The sequence below is a fragment of the Physcomitrium patens genome, chromosome 3, assembly GCF_059467195.1.
Source record: "Physcomitrium patens ecotype Gransden chromosome 3, ASM5946719v1, whole genome shotgun sequence".
Classification (NCBI taxonomy): Eukaryota; Viridiplantae; Streptophyta; class Bryopsida; order Funariales; family Funariaceae; genus Physcomitrium; species Physcomitrium patens.
The window spans coordinates 13,065,743-13,080,439 of NC_143412.1; the positions used below are offsets into that span (position 1 = coordinate 13,065,743).

Here is a 14,697-nt window from a genome sequence, read left to right on the forward strand (position 1 = left end):
TTTACTAATTATTCATATATCACTTAAAGAATATAGAAAAAATTCTAAAGATTGGCCTAGTTTTCTTCTTTTTTAATTTTGGATTTATAGCATAATACAAAACTTAGTTAAAAAATGTATGCCAAAAGAACTACTATTTAGATAGTTTCTATTAATACTTAAATATAAATTTTTTCTTATTTGAATATTTTTATGCATAGATGAATATATTAAGGAAAAAATATTGTGAGAACTTCAAATTACACAATTAGACAAGCTATAAGAAGAAATTTATGTTGTTTTTAAATAAATAAAAAAAAATTGTCACAAAAAAAATCATGGTTTGACAAAAATTATTAATATATGATAATAGATAAAAGTATTAATATAATGCCAAAAAAGCATTTTCAAAAAGATATTTTGGACTACAATGACTTAAAATTTTATCTCAATGTATTTAAATTAGAATTATTTAATTTTTTAAGAAATAATATAATATATAGGTACTTAATCTAATAAGTAAAGTTGTTTGTAAATAATTCAAGAGCCTTTAAAGTAGAATATTTTTATGAAATAGTTTTATAAGTAAAAAATATTCTATTTATGCATGAATTTTTTATTGAAATAATTTTTTTATTCTTTATTTTTTTGTTCATTGCTAATATCATTTTAGCCTTCATTACTATTCATTTTTGCATCACCTCATTCATTTATGCAATTCTTTTATTTCTTTAGTTTTATAGAAATTTTTGCATTCTTTTGCCAACATACATATGCCGAATTATTGGTCTAACAATTGTGCCATGCTCACTTGGACTATATCATTGTCACCATGTTAGTTGTTGCATAAGACAAAAATATGCAGCTTTAGAATTATTAGAGCAAGGACTATCACTTCGTAAGGTATTAGCTCAACTTTTTATTAATTCTACAATGGTTGGTTACATTTGCAAAAGACATACCTTAAGCTATTTTATTACCAAGGCAAGCCAATTACAAATCTATTTGGCATTAGAAAATATAAATTCTTATGTAATATCACAACAAGCATGATATATATTGCAATTAAAGCTTTTGGAAGAATTTCTTATAATGCCAATCTAATAATGCATATTAATATAATTTTTGTTTTATTCAAAATAGATAAATTGCAAACAACTCCAAAAATCAAGAAGTTTTTGCTATCACATTATCACCATTAATCTTATTTATATTTTTGCAATTTTCAAGAGCAAAAGATTATTAAAGACTAACAAAAAGTTATGTGGTCCAACAAGACCAAGATAAATTATTCAAGGTTAAATAGGCAGATTTGGTATTAAAAGCAAAAAAGAGAAGCATTGTTTAATTCTACTAATTTGGCAAGTGGCAAGTCTAGTGGTAGTTGGTTTAAAGTCTAGAATTATATGATTGCTTAAAGTATAGATTAACTTATTAAAATTGAAAGAAAAATGGATGCAAATTTATAATGTAGGATTTTATACAAAGAGCTCATAGAGACACTAGGTTATTATAATTTGAATGTTGATGTTATAATTTTTTAATAAGATAATAATCCGAAGCAAACTTTCTAAAAAAAAATATAGTACTTTGAGTAACTTTGCTTACAAGTTCTACAATGGCAAGGACAATCTTTAGACTTTAATCCAATAGGACACTTATAGAAGCATCTCAAATGTTGTTTGAATGTTCAACTACGGCAACCATCTAAAAAGTTATTGTTGTAGAAGAAAGTAGAAGAGGAGTAGAAAAAAAATTGTTTAGAAAGTAACTTTGAACCTTGTAAATAACATGCTTTGTTGTATAGAGGCAATTATAAAGGCAACGAGAGAGTCAAAAAAGTATTGATTTATATATATATGTGGTTTTATTATTCTTTGGAAACACATCCAATTACTATCATTCTAACACTAGACATAAAAAATAATAGTATTTGGTTCATTATTTAAGCAATATGTCAATTAAGGTTATGATGAGGTTACAAGAGGATAAGATGTGAGATAAAAGTAAACATTAAGATAATTTTTTGAATCAATGTATGTATAATAGAAAGTATATATAAAAATAGATTTTAATTATTTATTTAAAAATAAATAAATAAATAAATAAAATTAAGAAATTATTTTACTTTTAATATTCAAATTTAAGAGAATTAAGATTATGGCTGTTATGGACACAGAAATATACGCTCAAGATCTAACAAGAAGTTCAAGAAGAACTGGCAAGAACTAGATTAACCAGACGAATACAAGAAAAACACCAGAGAGGTGAGCTAGAGCTCCAAGAGATGTGTTGTCGAGAATGAAGAACTCTTCAGCCTCGATTCCAATATATACTCCTATTTAGGAAGCTTCTCAAGCAACTTCTACCAACTAAAAAGCTTCTAGAAGATTCTCGAGACTTGCTTCTAGAAGGTTCTAGAAACTTGTCTCTAGAAGGTTCTAAGGACTATGTTCCTAACATCACCCCCTCCTTTAGCTTCGAGGTCTTTGAGAAGCAATATTGTTGTTAATCAGTACCAACGCAAGAAAATGAAGATCTGTCGCATAACGTCTGCTATGAACTCCAATTGTTGTTCACGAGGCAAGTGGTTCATCGGCCCTTGAAGCCAACGATAGTGGCCTACTCCTTCAACTTATGATCAAGCATGAACTTCCGTGTTCTCATTGTGAAATTGTCCTGCAAACATGCCTTTTGCGACGTATTGGCGAGATTTTCAGCTGGCTCCCACGTTTGCTCATTAATGTCGTAGCCGCTCCAATGAACAAGATACTCCAACTTGCCCCGCCTTCGCCGTGAATCCAGTACCTTTTCAACTTCATATTCCTCGTGCATCTCGATCTCAATACTAGGTGGCGGACATTGCACTCTTCCAAGAAAAGACGACTCTTGATAAGGCTCCAACAAAGAAACATGAAAGACTGGATGTACCTTCATAGAAGCCGGTAATTCTAGACGGTACGCCACTAGATTGATTTGCTTCTGGATGATAAATGGTCCTAATCTTCAATAGTCCAACTTATCACATGGTCGCTTGGTCTTGATATTCCGTCAAAGAAGCTATGTTTTATCTCCAATTTTGAAAGTAGGTGCTTGATTCCAAAATCTATCTACAGACGCCTTGTAGGATTCTTGAGCGGATTGTAATTGAAGCTTCAACGTATTTTGAAGCTCTGATAGTTGTTTTGCAAATCTTTCAGCTGTTGGATTGTTATTTGTTGACGGACTGAATAAATCAAGCTTTGGATGATACCCATAGTTGGAAAAGAATGGTGTATATTGAGTCGACGCATGGAGGGTGTTGTTATATGCAAACTTGGTTAGCAGCAGATATGCGGTCCAATCGTCTTATTGATAGTTGATGCTGCATTGTAAGTATTGTTTCAAGACTTGGTTCACCCGTTCCGTTTGGCCGTCAATTTGAGGATGAAAAGTCGAAGAAAGTTTGATATCCACCTTCAGTATCTTAAAGAAAGATCTCCAAAACTTTGATACGAATTGGGTTCCTCGATCTGATATGATATCATTTGGTAGTCCATGATATCGATACACATTATCAAGAAAGAGTCTTGTTGAGACTTCACTGGATGATGTCTTCTTGTAAGGGACAAAGTGCGCCATCTTTGTAAGCCGATCTAAAACGACAAAGATGCTGTCAAATGAGTTCGATGATGGCAGGTCCTTAATGAAGTCCATGGAAACTGAAGACCATGGTCAATGTGAAATCGGCAATGGTTGTAGAAGTCCATAAGGGTGATGCCTAGGATTCTTGAATCTTGAACAAATGTCGTAAGAGAGGACAAAATCTTTCACATCCTTCGACATTTGAGGCCACCAAAAATCTCGAGAAATAAGCTTCAAAGTCTTGTTGAATCCAAAATGTCTCGCAGTTGGAAAATCGTGGCGAGATTGAAGAACTCGGAGTCGTGCTGGTCCTTTTAGAATATACAACCACTCTTCAAAGTATAAAAGATCTACCTCTACCTTGAACTTGTCATCATTGGCATGCTCCTTGATATCAATGGCTACTGAATCTTCAATGGTCATGGCACATACCTGATTTAGGAAGTCAACATCACTTGGCACAATAGTAGCGTAAAGCCGAAATTACTCTGGCTTCAACAATGTCATACATTCTTGATCAAATGCTACTTCTCCAGCCTTTGGTACAAGATACGATCTCCTCAATCAAGCATCCGATAGTCCTTGTTGCTTTCTAAGTTGATAAGTGATAACAAAATCGAACCTAGATAGTGACATACTCCATCGAGCTTGACGTCGATTTAGAACTCAAGCTGACATGAAATATTCCAAATTCTTGTGATTTGTGTATTCAATCATTGGATGTATAGCTTTTTTAAGAAAGTGACGCCATTCTTGGAAAGAATCTACTATAGTAAGAAGTCCTTATCATGGATCTCATAATTGATTTTAGTAGCAGAGAACTTTCGAGAATACAATGAAACCGGATGGAGCTTCTTGTCTTCTCCCATTTGTGAAAGTAAAGCTCTCAAAGCAAAATCCGAAGCATCAGTTTCTAAATAGAAGGCCTTTGTAAAGTCTGGATGTACCAAGATTGGAACCGTAGTAAATGTCGTCTTCAGGTCTTGAAACGCCTTCTCCGCTAGAGGTGCCCATTCTAGCTTATCCTTGTATGTCAACCGAGTGAGAGGAGCAACAACTTGAGAGTAATTCTTGATGAAGATCCGATAGAAGTTAGCAAAACCAAGAAAGCATTGTACGTCTCTAACCGTCTTCGGAACCTCCCAAGTCACGATTGCTTCTACTTTCTTGGGGTCCATCTTCAAGCCTTTCGTAGTCGCAACGAACCCCAAAAATTCCATCTCTATTTAGTGAAATAAACACTTCTCCAACTTGGCATATAGTCCTCGCTCACATAGTTTCTCCAAGACCAAACAAATGTGCTTTTCATGCTCTTTCTTGTTTCTAGAGAACATCAGAATATCATCCAAGTAGATGACAACAAAATTATGAAGGTGTTCCCGAAAAATATCATTCATCATATGTTGGAAGACTGCTGGACCATTGGTAAGATCAAAGGGCATGACATTATACTCAAAATGGCCATATCTTGTACGGAACGTTGTCTTCCACTCATCTCCTTCCTTGATTCGTACGAGGTTGTAAGCTCTTCTTAGATCAATTTTTATAAAGATCCTTGTACATCCAAGTTATTCTAAGAGATCAAAAATCAAGGGTAACGGGTAACAATTCTTCTTTGTTATCTTGTTGAGGCCTCGATAGTCCACGCACATCCACAACGAGCCATCTTTCTTCTTCACAAATAAGATGGGCGTCCTAGTTGACAATTTTGAATGACGGATGAAGTTCTTGGCAAGATTCTCGTCGATGTACTTCCGTAATTCCGCCAACTTTGTCTGCGATAGATTGTAGATTGGGCCAAAAGGCGATTGTGCTCCTTCCTGCAAGTCTATGGCACAATCATATGGTTGGTGTTCCGATAGCATGTCGGCATTCTTCTTTTGAAACACGTCTTGAAAATCCTTATATTACTCAGGTATACTTACTGTCGTGATCTTCTCTCTGATAGTTGGAGCCGCATAAATGACAAACGATGTGCCTTCCTTGGATGATCTTATAAACGCTCTTGCTCTAATGAATAAGGATTTCTCTATTTGAGATTTTCTACTATGCTTGCTCTTGGGTGGTTTTGTAGGAAAGGTCATCTTCCGCAACCTCCAATCTATGGATGGATTATGCTTTTCCAACCATGAAAGACCAAGAATAACAAGATTTGATGGAGTTTTAATAATATTGAAAATAATATGATTACTATGGCCCTTAAACATCACTTCTATAGGTTCTGATTCATAGGTGACACTACCAGACAATAAAGGTCGCCCATCTATGACCTCAATGTGAACAGGTTTGGATTTTTGTACTAAAGGGATCTTATGACGCTTCCCAAATTCTTCGTCTAAGAAACAAGCAGATGCTCTTGAATCTAATAATGCTAAGGTTTTCAGTTTCTAAGGGCCATTAAATAAAGGAATTATAAAGTAAAGGGCCAGTTGAGCGAAAAGAAAGGAACGTGGTTGTTGTTGCGATATTTCACTGTCCAGCTGCACGGTTCCTATTGTGGCTGGGCATCCTCGTTTTTCTGAACAAACCCACCTCTAGTCCTGACAGTGTATCGATTTTGCTTCTTGGGGTAATTTCCAATTTTGTGACCTTCCTCCATACGTCACTTTTTTCTTCTAGAGTAAGGGATTTGACATGTACCGCATCAATTTGCATGTCTTCTACCTCTGAATGTGAATTCATGCTCCTTGCCAATATAGTTGGGGTATGGCGAACTATATGTTGTCTTGAACGTTGGTCTTGGTAGCGATAGAATAGGCAGTTATTGCACTTCACAGCTTGGCTAATAGCTTCGTTGAGCGTTTGTGGATCAGGAAGAGTTAATAGCAAATCCTTCACATCATCCTTTAAATCCCAATAGAATTGATTCATCAACGCTTCTTCATCCCAATTCATGTCACATGCTAATTGTCTGAAATCCGATGCATAGACTGATGTAGAGCGCATCCCTTATCGTAGAGATCGGATCTTTGTTGTAGCCCATTGAACATTGTCGTGTTCACCAAATTCTTCCACAAATGCATCCAAAAAGGTTTCAAAGTTGTTTAGTATGGACGAACATTTCTCAAACAAAGGAGCAAACCATGATAGAGCTTACCCTATAAGTAAGGTTCCAACAAGCCTAACACGTGACTCCTCCATTAGATAGCGTTCGGGCTGTAAAACTGTTATCAACCTGATTTGGTTGACGAATCCTCGAAACTTGGAACGGGTACCATCAAACTTGTCCGGAAGGCTAACTCGGGGCTCCTTATGTTGTAGAACCAGCGGTGCTTGTCGAATCTGAGGCAAAATTACTTCTCCAAGTGCAGAAGTTTGAGGCTAGTGGAACCTAGATTGTGCCATCCCAGATGCTCTATCATTATGAAGCCTTGCCACGACTCCTTTAATCTCTGCAGTTCTTTGCGATAACGTAGTGAGGACATTCATGATAGCATCCAACTTGGACTCCGAACTTTTCGTCATACTAATGTCTTGGCCTCCGGCCATTCTAAGAGAAGGACAAAAATGACTCTACAGGAAGACAATATTGGTTTAGAGGAGGATATTCCGTAACCTCTAAAATGCCTTAAGAGCTTCAAGATAAGGGGTAATCCACTCTCTCGAAGAAGAATAAGACTCCAATATTATAACAAAAGAAGTATTAGTTTAGAGGAGGATAATCCGCAACCTCTAAAATGCTAGTACACTTCCAAGCAGAGGGGTAATCCACACTCTAATGAAGAAGAAACTAGCTCTGATATCTGAGGTGAGTTTAGTCTCGACAAACTGTCACGGACACAGAAATACAAGCTCGAGATCTAACAAGAAGTTCAAGAAGAACTGGCAAGAACTAGATTAATCAGATGAATACAAGAACAACACCAAAGAGGTGAGCTAGAGCTCTAAGAGATGGGTTGTCGAGACTGAAGAACTCTTCAGCCTTGATTCCAATATATACTCTTATTTAGGAAGCTTCTCAAGCAGCTTCTACCAACTAAGAAGCTTCTAGAAGGTTCCAGAGACTTGCTTCTAGAAGGTTCTAGAAAATTGTCTCTAGAAGGTTCTAAGGACTATGTCCCTAACATCTTCTACCAACTAAGAAGCTTCTAGAAGGTTCCAGAGACTTGCTTCTAGGAGGTTCTATAAACTTGTCTCTAGAAGGTTCTAAGGACTATGTCCCTAACAATAGCTCATACCTAAGAATCTATAGCTTTAGAGGAAGTAAATATTTTAGTATAAATATTATATTATATAATTTTTTTAAATAGATATTTAATTAAAGATTATAATTGATATTATTTTTAAAAAATATATGCATATATATATATATATTAAAAATTTAAATTTAATAAAAAACAATTTAAAATAAAATATTTATTGATAATTTGAATATTTGAAAAGAATGATGAAATAAGCTAAATTTCAAAGAAATAATATAAATAAGATTAGAAAAAACCATGTTAGCAGATATATTGTAAAAATAATATATATTCAAAAATATTTAAGAGTATTAAATTAAAACAAATGAGGCAAAAATTAGAAGATTTTAGTATATCAAATAAAATAATTTTAAACATTAAATTAAAGACTTTAGCATATTAATTTATGTTTATTAGATGTCAATCTAGATTAAAATATTCATTTGAATTATGATTAAAAAAACAATAGCTACACTTAATAAAACCACTTGTGATCTTGCAAAAGAAGTATTTTTTTTCTACTATCTTATATTTTTTTATAGTATTGAGTTTTCTTAAAGATGTATGTTTTTGTTTATTTCAATTAATTAATTAAAATAATCGCATAGGTGTATAAAGAGTAAATAATATTAAAATTATTACATGAAAAAGAAGTTAAGTAAAAGAATTAATGCATATAATTATTGGATTTGACCTTCATTTTATCTTTTTTATAAGATATATTATCAAAAAAATAATAATAATAATTCTTTTTGTCTACTCTTTTTTTGAAAAAAGTAAAGAAATAGAATTAATTAATTTAGTACTATTATTTGAATTTTTTTATAAAAATGATCACATGCTTAATAGAATTTGTATACTTCTTCATGTAATATAGATCACTAATATCTTTTATAAAATAATTCTAAATTATAATATTACAAAAAAATAGCCACATATTGAATCCAAATGCATAGCTCATAAAAATTATTAAACTTCAATAGGGTATAATATATGACATTGAACTAAGTTTATATTGCAATATTATAATTTCTTATTGCTACAAGTGAATAAAATGGCTTTACAAGCAAACATTCTAAGTTTCTGAGTATTTATAGATAATAGTGTTTTTTTTAGAGATAATTATTGTCATACATTGGTAAGCCATTTTGATCCTTCACAAAAAAGAGTGGCATCTTAAACTGAATATATAACTCTTGTGACAAGTTTTTTGTGGACTATGCAACTCTAAGCATGTACCACACCATGCAAATTATTGACCTTAGACATTACCATGAATTTATATTATATAAATAATAATATCTATAATGTAACTTGACTTGACAACTAAGATTTTTTCATCAAATAATCAAATGCCATATGATCAACAAATAGTTCAATTTTTTTAAGAGATTTTCAAAAAAAAAAAAAAAAAAAAAAAAAACATACAATATTATTAAGGTTTTTAGAATGGTAGTAGTATAGTTTGTTTTGCTAAGTTAATCATGTGAGAAATGTATAGAGTTGGTTAGTAAATAGAATACAATTGTTTCATGATGGTTTGCAATGACCCTAAACTACTTAATAATGGCAAGTTGGACCTAAAAATTCTAAAATATTTTCCCAGGAGGTTTGTGGTTTGAATTCAAAAATTGCATCAAGCAAAATTTGTCATCATGTCAACAACAATATATATATATATATATATATATATATATATTTTCGTGTAAGTATAGCTTTAACATTAAGATTCAATTAACATTAACATTAAGATTCTAATTTTGTAAAATTAAGACTGTAGATTCTATGTACTCTTTCTAATGGATGGCAAAGTAATTTTACAATAGTCTATCCAAATAGATTTACTTTAATATTTCAATGACAAAAATCATTAGTTTTAAATATAAGGATAGTTTTGTAAAAAACATTTATTAAGTTGTACCATGTTATTGATACTTAAAATCACCTGGATTATTTTTGTCAAAAGTGATTATTAAATGAAAAAAGTCCTTCTGGTTAGAAACTTTCTAATTTTTTAATAACCAATCTAACTACACTCGGATTACCTAAATAATAACCTAAATCCCAAATTATGGAAGATTACTTCGATAAAATTATATCTTTAAAATGCTGCCGTATGTTCCTAAGATCCTCTACCATTTTCCCTATGAACAATTACTTAGAAACACACTCGGTACAAAATCAATCCAACTACTAAAATCCTATGTATCAGAAGTCACTGCACTACAATATTATCATTAACCGACTGGACAGCTGTAACACAATCCAGGAAAAGATTCAACAATACTTAAAATTAAAAAGAGTCAAATAAAAGCAATTCAGCAGTACAGACAAACATGTGATGAATGCAATAGGCAAAATAATTTTAGTTAATGCGTTACATTCTAAACAATCCAGAACAGTTCAAAAATATCTCTATCTCATCATCAAAAGCTTGCACAGAGTAGCTTCCAAAGAATGTTCTGTCTTAATAAATTTAAATAAAAATCAGGCAAGCTAGGAACTGTGCCGTCTCAGAACCGACTAGTGGTGGTGACCTTGTCCCGAACAAAACGCTCAGTACAACAACCACCCAACCAGAACCTGAAGCTATAGATGGAGCACTCATCGATTCTGACGACGCTACCACCACCAAGACGAGACCGTAGCATTGAAGTAAACAGGTGGACCTAAAACTCCTCGTCAGGCTCATGCCGCAACATGACCCGTCGCAAATGAGCGATTCTAGTGGTCACACAATCAGGTAAATAATTTGCATGCTTTTACCGCTGACCCTCTCCTACAACTAAACGTCTTGGCAAGCAGGTGCATAGTTCTTTTCAATGTCGTAAACTTTCCACGATATACGACGCATAAAGATCCCTGCAAAATGCACGTCGCCATCCATGAGCCTGTACAAATGTAAACGTGATAAAAAAAAGAAAATTGTATTCATTGAAAAAAACACCACTCATGAAAGGCCCCGAACACCCCATAATCGCACGACTAACAACTCTGTTACTCATAACCCAATCATACATCACAAATCAGCTCCATGGCAATCAAATTGCATCTTCATAGGAAATGCCATCTTCCAACACATCTCAACACATCAAATAGGAATTCTCGACAAGAACGCTTACATGGAGTGACTGATGGCTTGAATCGCAGCTTCGTGGCCCAGGAAGTTATCCACCGTTACTTCCTTGTTCTCATTCTTCTTGTCTGATTCACCCCAAACCCATCCCTGCCGGTTACAAACGTCACACATCACCACAAGCAAAGACACCTCTCTCTCTCACGTCCACATCTTGGACCATTATGCACATCACCGCGTCACCTCACTCGGCACTTACAATCCTCAAAGAACCGCCGAATCTCCGCCAATCGGTGCGGTGGAAGCTCGTTGATGTCCTTGAAATGTCTGTACTCGGGGTCGTCGGCACACACGGCGATGATCTTGTCGTCCTTCTCACCCTGCATTCCGAACAGATCTCACGTTGCTAACCCGCAGAAAACACATCCACAACCTTTTCCACGACACAAACAGCCACACAGTGCGAGCGCAACAGCTTCTAACCTGATCGATCATAGGCATCAACCCAATGGCTCTAGCTCGGACAAACGATCCAGGCATCACGGGTTCCTGCAACCAAGTCAACCATCAGTGCTGCCCCCCAAAAAGTAATGCACACCACCTTCCAAGTGTCCAACAAATCCCATTGCTTCTCCACCACATCAAGGCCTACATTCAAGAACAACTAAAATCACAAATTCCTGCGACCACGAACACAAATCACACCCTTTCACCAGCCATCGCTGCTAGACTCACAAACTCGCCACATCCAAGACAACATCCACCTCGGCAAACGACTTGTCTACTGCGACCCATAGTTCTCACAACAAACTGCCACCGATCACACCGGAGCGAGGGATATGTTTGACACCCAACCCACTACTCCTGAGCACGAATGCGGTATCTCCACAATCGGCCAATCAACCACGCTTCTCAGCACGACACCTCACACTTCAGCCCGCACACTCCATTCAAACACGCCTCTTCTGCTCTCAACTCATCCAATAGCGGGATTACGCACAGTCGTGCCACTAACTTCATTCACGCACAAAGGACGCTACCTGCATGATGACCAGAACATCGATGGGATCCTCGTCCTCGCAAAGGGTGCGTGGAATGAAACCATAATTGTGCGGGTACACCACAGACGAGTATAGGATACGATCCACCTGCAGAGCAACCGATGTTCAGAACAATGAGCGGTCGAAACACAGCATACATCTCGTCAACATGCATTACCAAACCCCTTCAGAAATCTCCCAATCTAAACATTCACCTTCATCAGACCGCTCTTCTTGTCAAGCTCGTACTTCACCTTGCTCCCTCTGTTGATCTCGACAACCTGCACGTGTGGCTCAACCTTGTCATAAACTGTGACTATCTAAATGACTCCCAGCCGTGCTGCGGGATATGCTGCTGTGAAATTATCACACCCCACGGGCCGAAAACCTTGTCCACAATTACCACCGGCCCCCGCAGCCATGGATATCGCCTCTAAAGGCCAACTGCTCCAAATTGTACACAACTTTTCTACACAAGGAAGTGTTCCAAAATACGACCGAGAAACTCACAAAAAAACCACCAACGCTCACACTGAAAAAACACCCGCAAACACGACTGTCTTACATACATGAGAGACTTACACAGTTAAAGATTTCTGGAGCAGCAGGCCCTGAAAAAGGCAATACAACACACACCAATTCAGAACCTCATCATTCAGATACTTCCAACTACACCTACAACGATAAGCAATGCACGATAAACACCTATGACACTCTCTTCCCGACTCGCGGCCATTTCCACAACTAACCAAAAATCCTGTCGGTACAAACCCACATACCGATTTCGAGATCATGCCATGGATGTGCAGCGACAGTACGACGCTCCATCGTCGTCATAATCCGGCTGTTCAGTGGAGTAGCCTTGTGAACTGCAGTTGAACCCTTCTTCGATGGAACTGCTGCGACCCCATTGGAAGCCATGCTGTCAGCTTCACCCCGAAGCTCACTCTATGTATCTCAGAAATCCTTCCTACATTTAAGAAGACACACAAAGGTAATTTTAATACCACCCGCCAGGCACCAGAAAAACGAATCTCACAAGGGCTACTAGAGAGGTTGAGGGGTTAATGGCCATAGATGAACTGGCTTTATCTTGGAAACTTTCACTACCATTTAACTTTACAACTTGCTCCGACTCGATGTGAAGTAACGGGAAGAAACGCGGTGAAAACTACCGCTCAGAACACGTTTCGGATCCGCCTCATCAGCTTTTCGCGCAAACGGTAGGATAAAAGTGGAATGCGATGGAGATGTAACTGGCCGCATAATCTCTTCAAACGACCGCATAACCAGGACGAGCGGCCCAGCAACGAATGGCAATAGATTCTGTCTATGGAATTACCAGAACAGAAAAATTCCCGAACAAAACGCTGCCCAAACATGATCCAAACTTCCAGAACAGAAATCAAGCTTCAATACTCATTCAACGAGCACGAATCTGATCAACACTCTTGAACGTCTTGTTCCACGAACTTCCACTTCCCAGGCCAACACTCAACAATGGACTGTCAATTTAGCCCACTGCTCCTCCTGATCTAAATTCTATAGCGTAAAGAATGTCTTCCAACGACAGCGAACTCCTTCGTATCTAGTCACATTTGAAGCTCTCCTGACAAAATACGACAAGAACCAAACCATTCTCCGTGGCCAAAACACACCCAACTTCCCAACATTCCCCAATGCTCCCTCTCGATCCAGTTTTCAACCATAATGCCGTTCAAAATTGCACTCCAACTTGCTACACAAGCTCAGAGAGAAGATCAGATCTGCTCACCCGCACCCAATGCAGCTCCTCGCCCCCCTCAAAACTTCCAACCCGCGCTCACCGCGCGGACCTCCGACTGACCTCCTCTCTCTATCCTCGCAGCAACTTGATCAAAACATCAAAAACACGACGGAACTGGACAGCGCGTAGCAAAAAAAAAAACAAACAAACAAACAAACAAACAAACAAGAGGGAAGCGCAGGAAGGAACGCGCGTGGGGGAATGAAATGCGAGAGCGGGGCAAGGCAAGGCAAGGGCGGCGAGGCAGAGAAGCGAGACGGTGAGAAGGCAGGGGCACGTGGGACTTGGGCTGTGCTTGAGCAGAGCTGCTCTGCTACATGCTCTCTAATAGAGCCCCCCCGCCACGAAGTCTCGTCCATCCCCGCCTATTTATCATCCACGGACGAATGATCTCCGGCGATGTTGGACAAGGAGCCCATGGCGCATTGCCAATTCTGTCCACTTTCCCCCCTTCCCCCCAACTCCGCGTTCGATGCGCAGCGCGGCTGCGAATAGTCCTCGTGACAAATGCCTCGTCCTCATGACTTCGTGCCCCCCCCCCCCCCCAACTGCCCTGCCCTCCCCCTGACCACCCTGTCCTTGTGTTGATTTCATGTGGAATCCCCCCCCCCCCATCTCCCTTCACCATGCACTCCCTCGCACCCTGGTTCCTCCCCTCTCCTGGGTCAGAGTGATTGCCACCCCTGCAATTCCACTGCCCATGTGTGACAGTTTTTGGATCCATTTTTGCTGCAGCAGAGTTGCCCTTGTAACCTTGTGTGTTCTAGCAACTCATTCAACCAGATTGCTACACATTTTGGAAGACAGTGGCCATGACTTAGTGGGAGTGTCATGGGCACATCTCCAAACATGCTCCATACTCTTTCATTGCTTTGCTTTCATAGAATTATTTAAATTTGAAATAGATTGGTTGATATGGCTACTTACCACTTTCAAATCAATCTGGTTTGAAGATGCATTATCACAAACCTGCAGGTCAAACTGGTGCATGTCTATTGGGTGCATTATTGC

General features: G+C 37.5%; 1 protein-coding gene across 2 annotated transcripts; it reads right to left on the reverse strand.

Annotated features, from left to right (window-relative positions):
* Nucleotides 1-10,121: 10,121 nt before the first annotated feature.
* LOC112280235 (soluble inorganic pyrophosphatase 1) lies at nt 10,122-14,016 on the reverse strand. Of its 2 annotated transcripts, none has more exons than XM_024515485.3 (9): nt 13,675-14,016; nt 12,680-12,870; nt 12,483-12,511; nt 12,116-12,181; nt 11,901-12,008; nt 11,344-11,409; nt 11,120-11,240; nt 10,907-10,988; nt 10,122-10,646 (listed from the first exon to the last, which is right to left on the reverse strand). In XM_024515485.3, the coding sequence occupies exons 2-9, from the start codon at nt 12,819-12,821 to the stop codon at nt 10,604-10,606; spliced, it is 657 nt and encodes a 218-aa protein (XP_024371253.1). In that variant the 5' UTR covers nt 12,822-12,870; nt 13,675-14,016; the 3' UTR covers nt 10,122-10,603. The 2 variants fall into 2 exon arrangements, with proteins under 2 accessions (XP_024371253.1, XP_024371255.1); XM_024515487.3 differs by having other exon boundaries at nt 13,076-13,700.
* Nucleotides 14,017-14,697: the final 681 nt, after the last annotated feature.

Bases quoted from the DNA above. Each gene is read 5' to 3' on its own strand.
- LOC112280235 (XM_024515485.3), bottom strand. From the start codon at position 12,821: ATGGCTTCCAATGGGGTCGCAGCAGTTCCATCGAAGAAGGGTTCAACT. The intron at 12,182-12,482 runs GTAAGTCTCTCA...CCACACGTGCAG, and splicing joins CTCCAGAAATCTTTAACTGT to GTTGTCGAGATCAACAGAGG. The intron at 11,410-11,900 runs GTAGCGTCCTTT...ACTTGGTTGCAG, and splicing joins ATGTTCTGGTCATCATGCAG to GAACCCGTGATGCCTGGATC.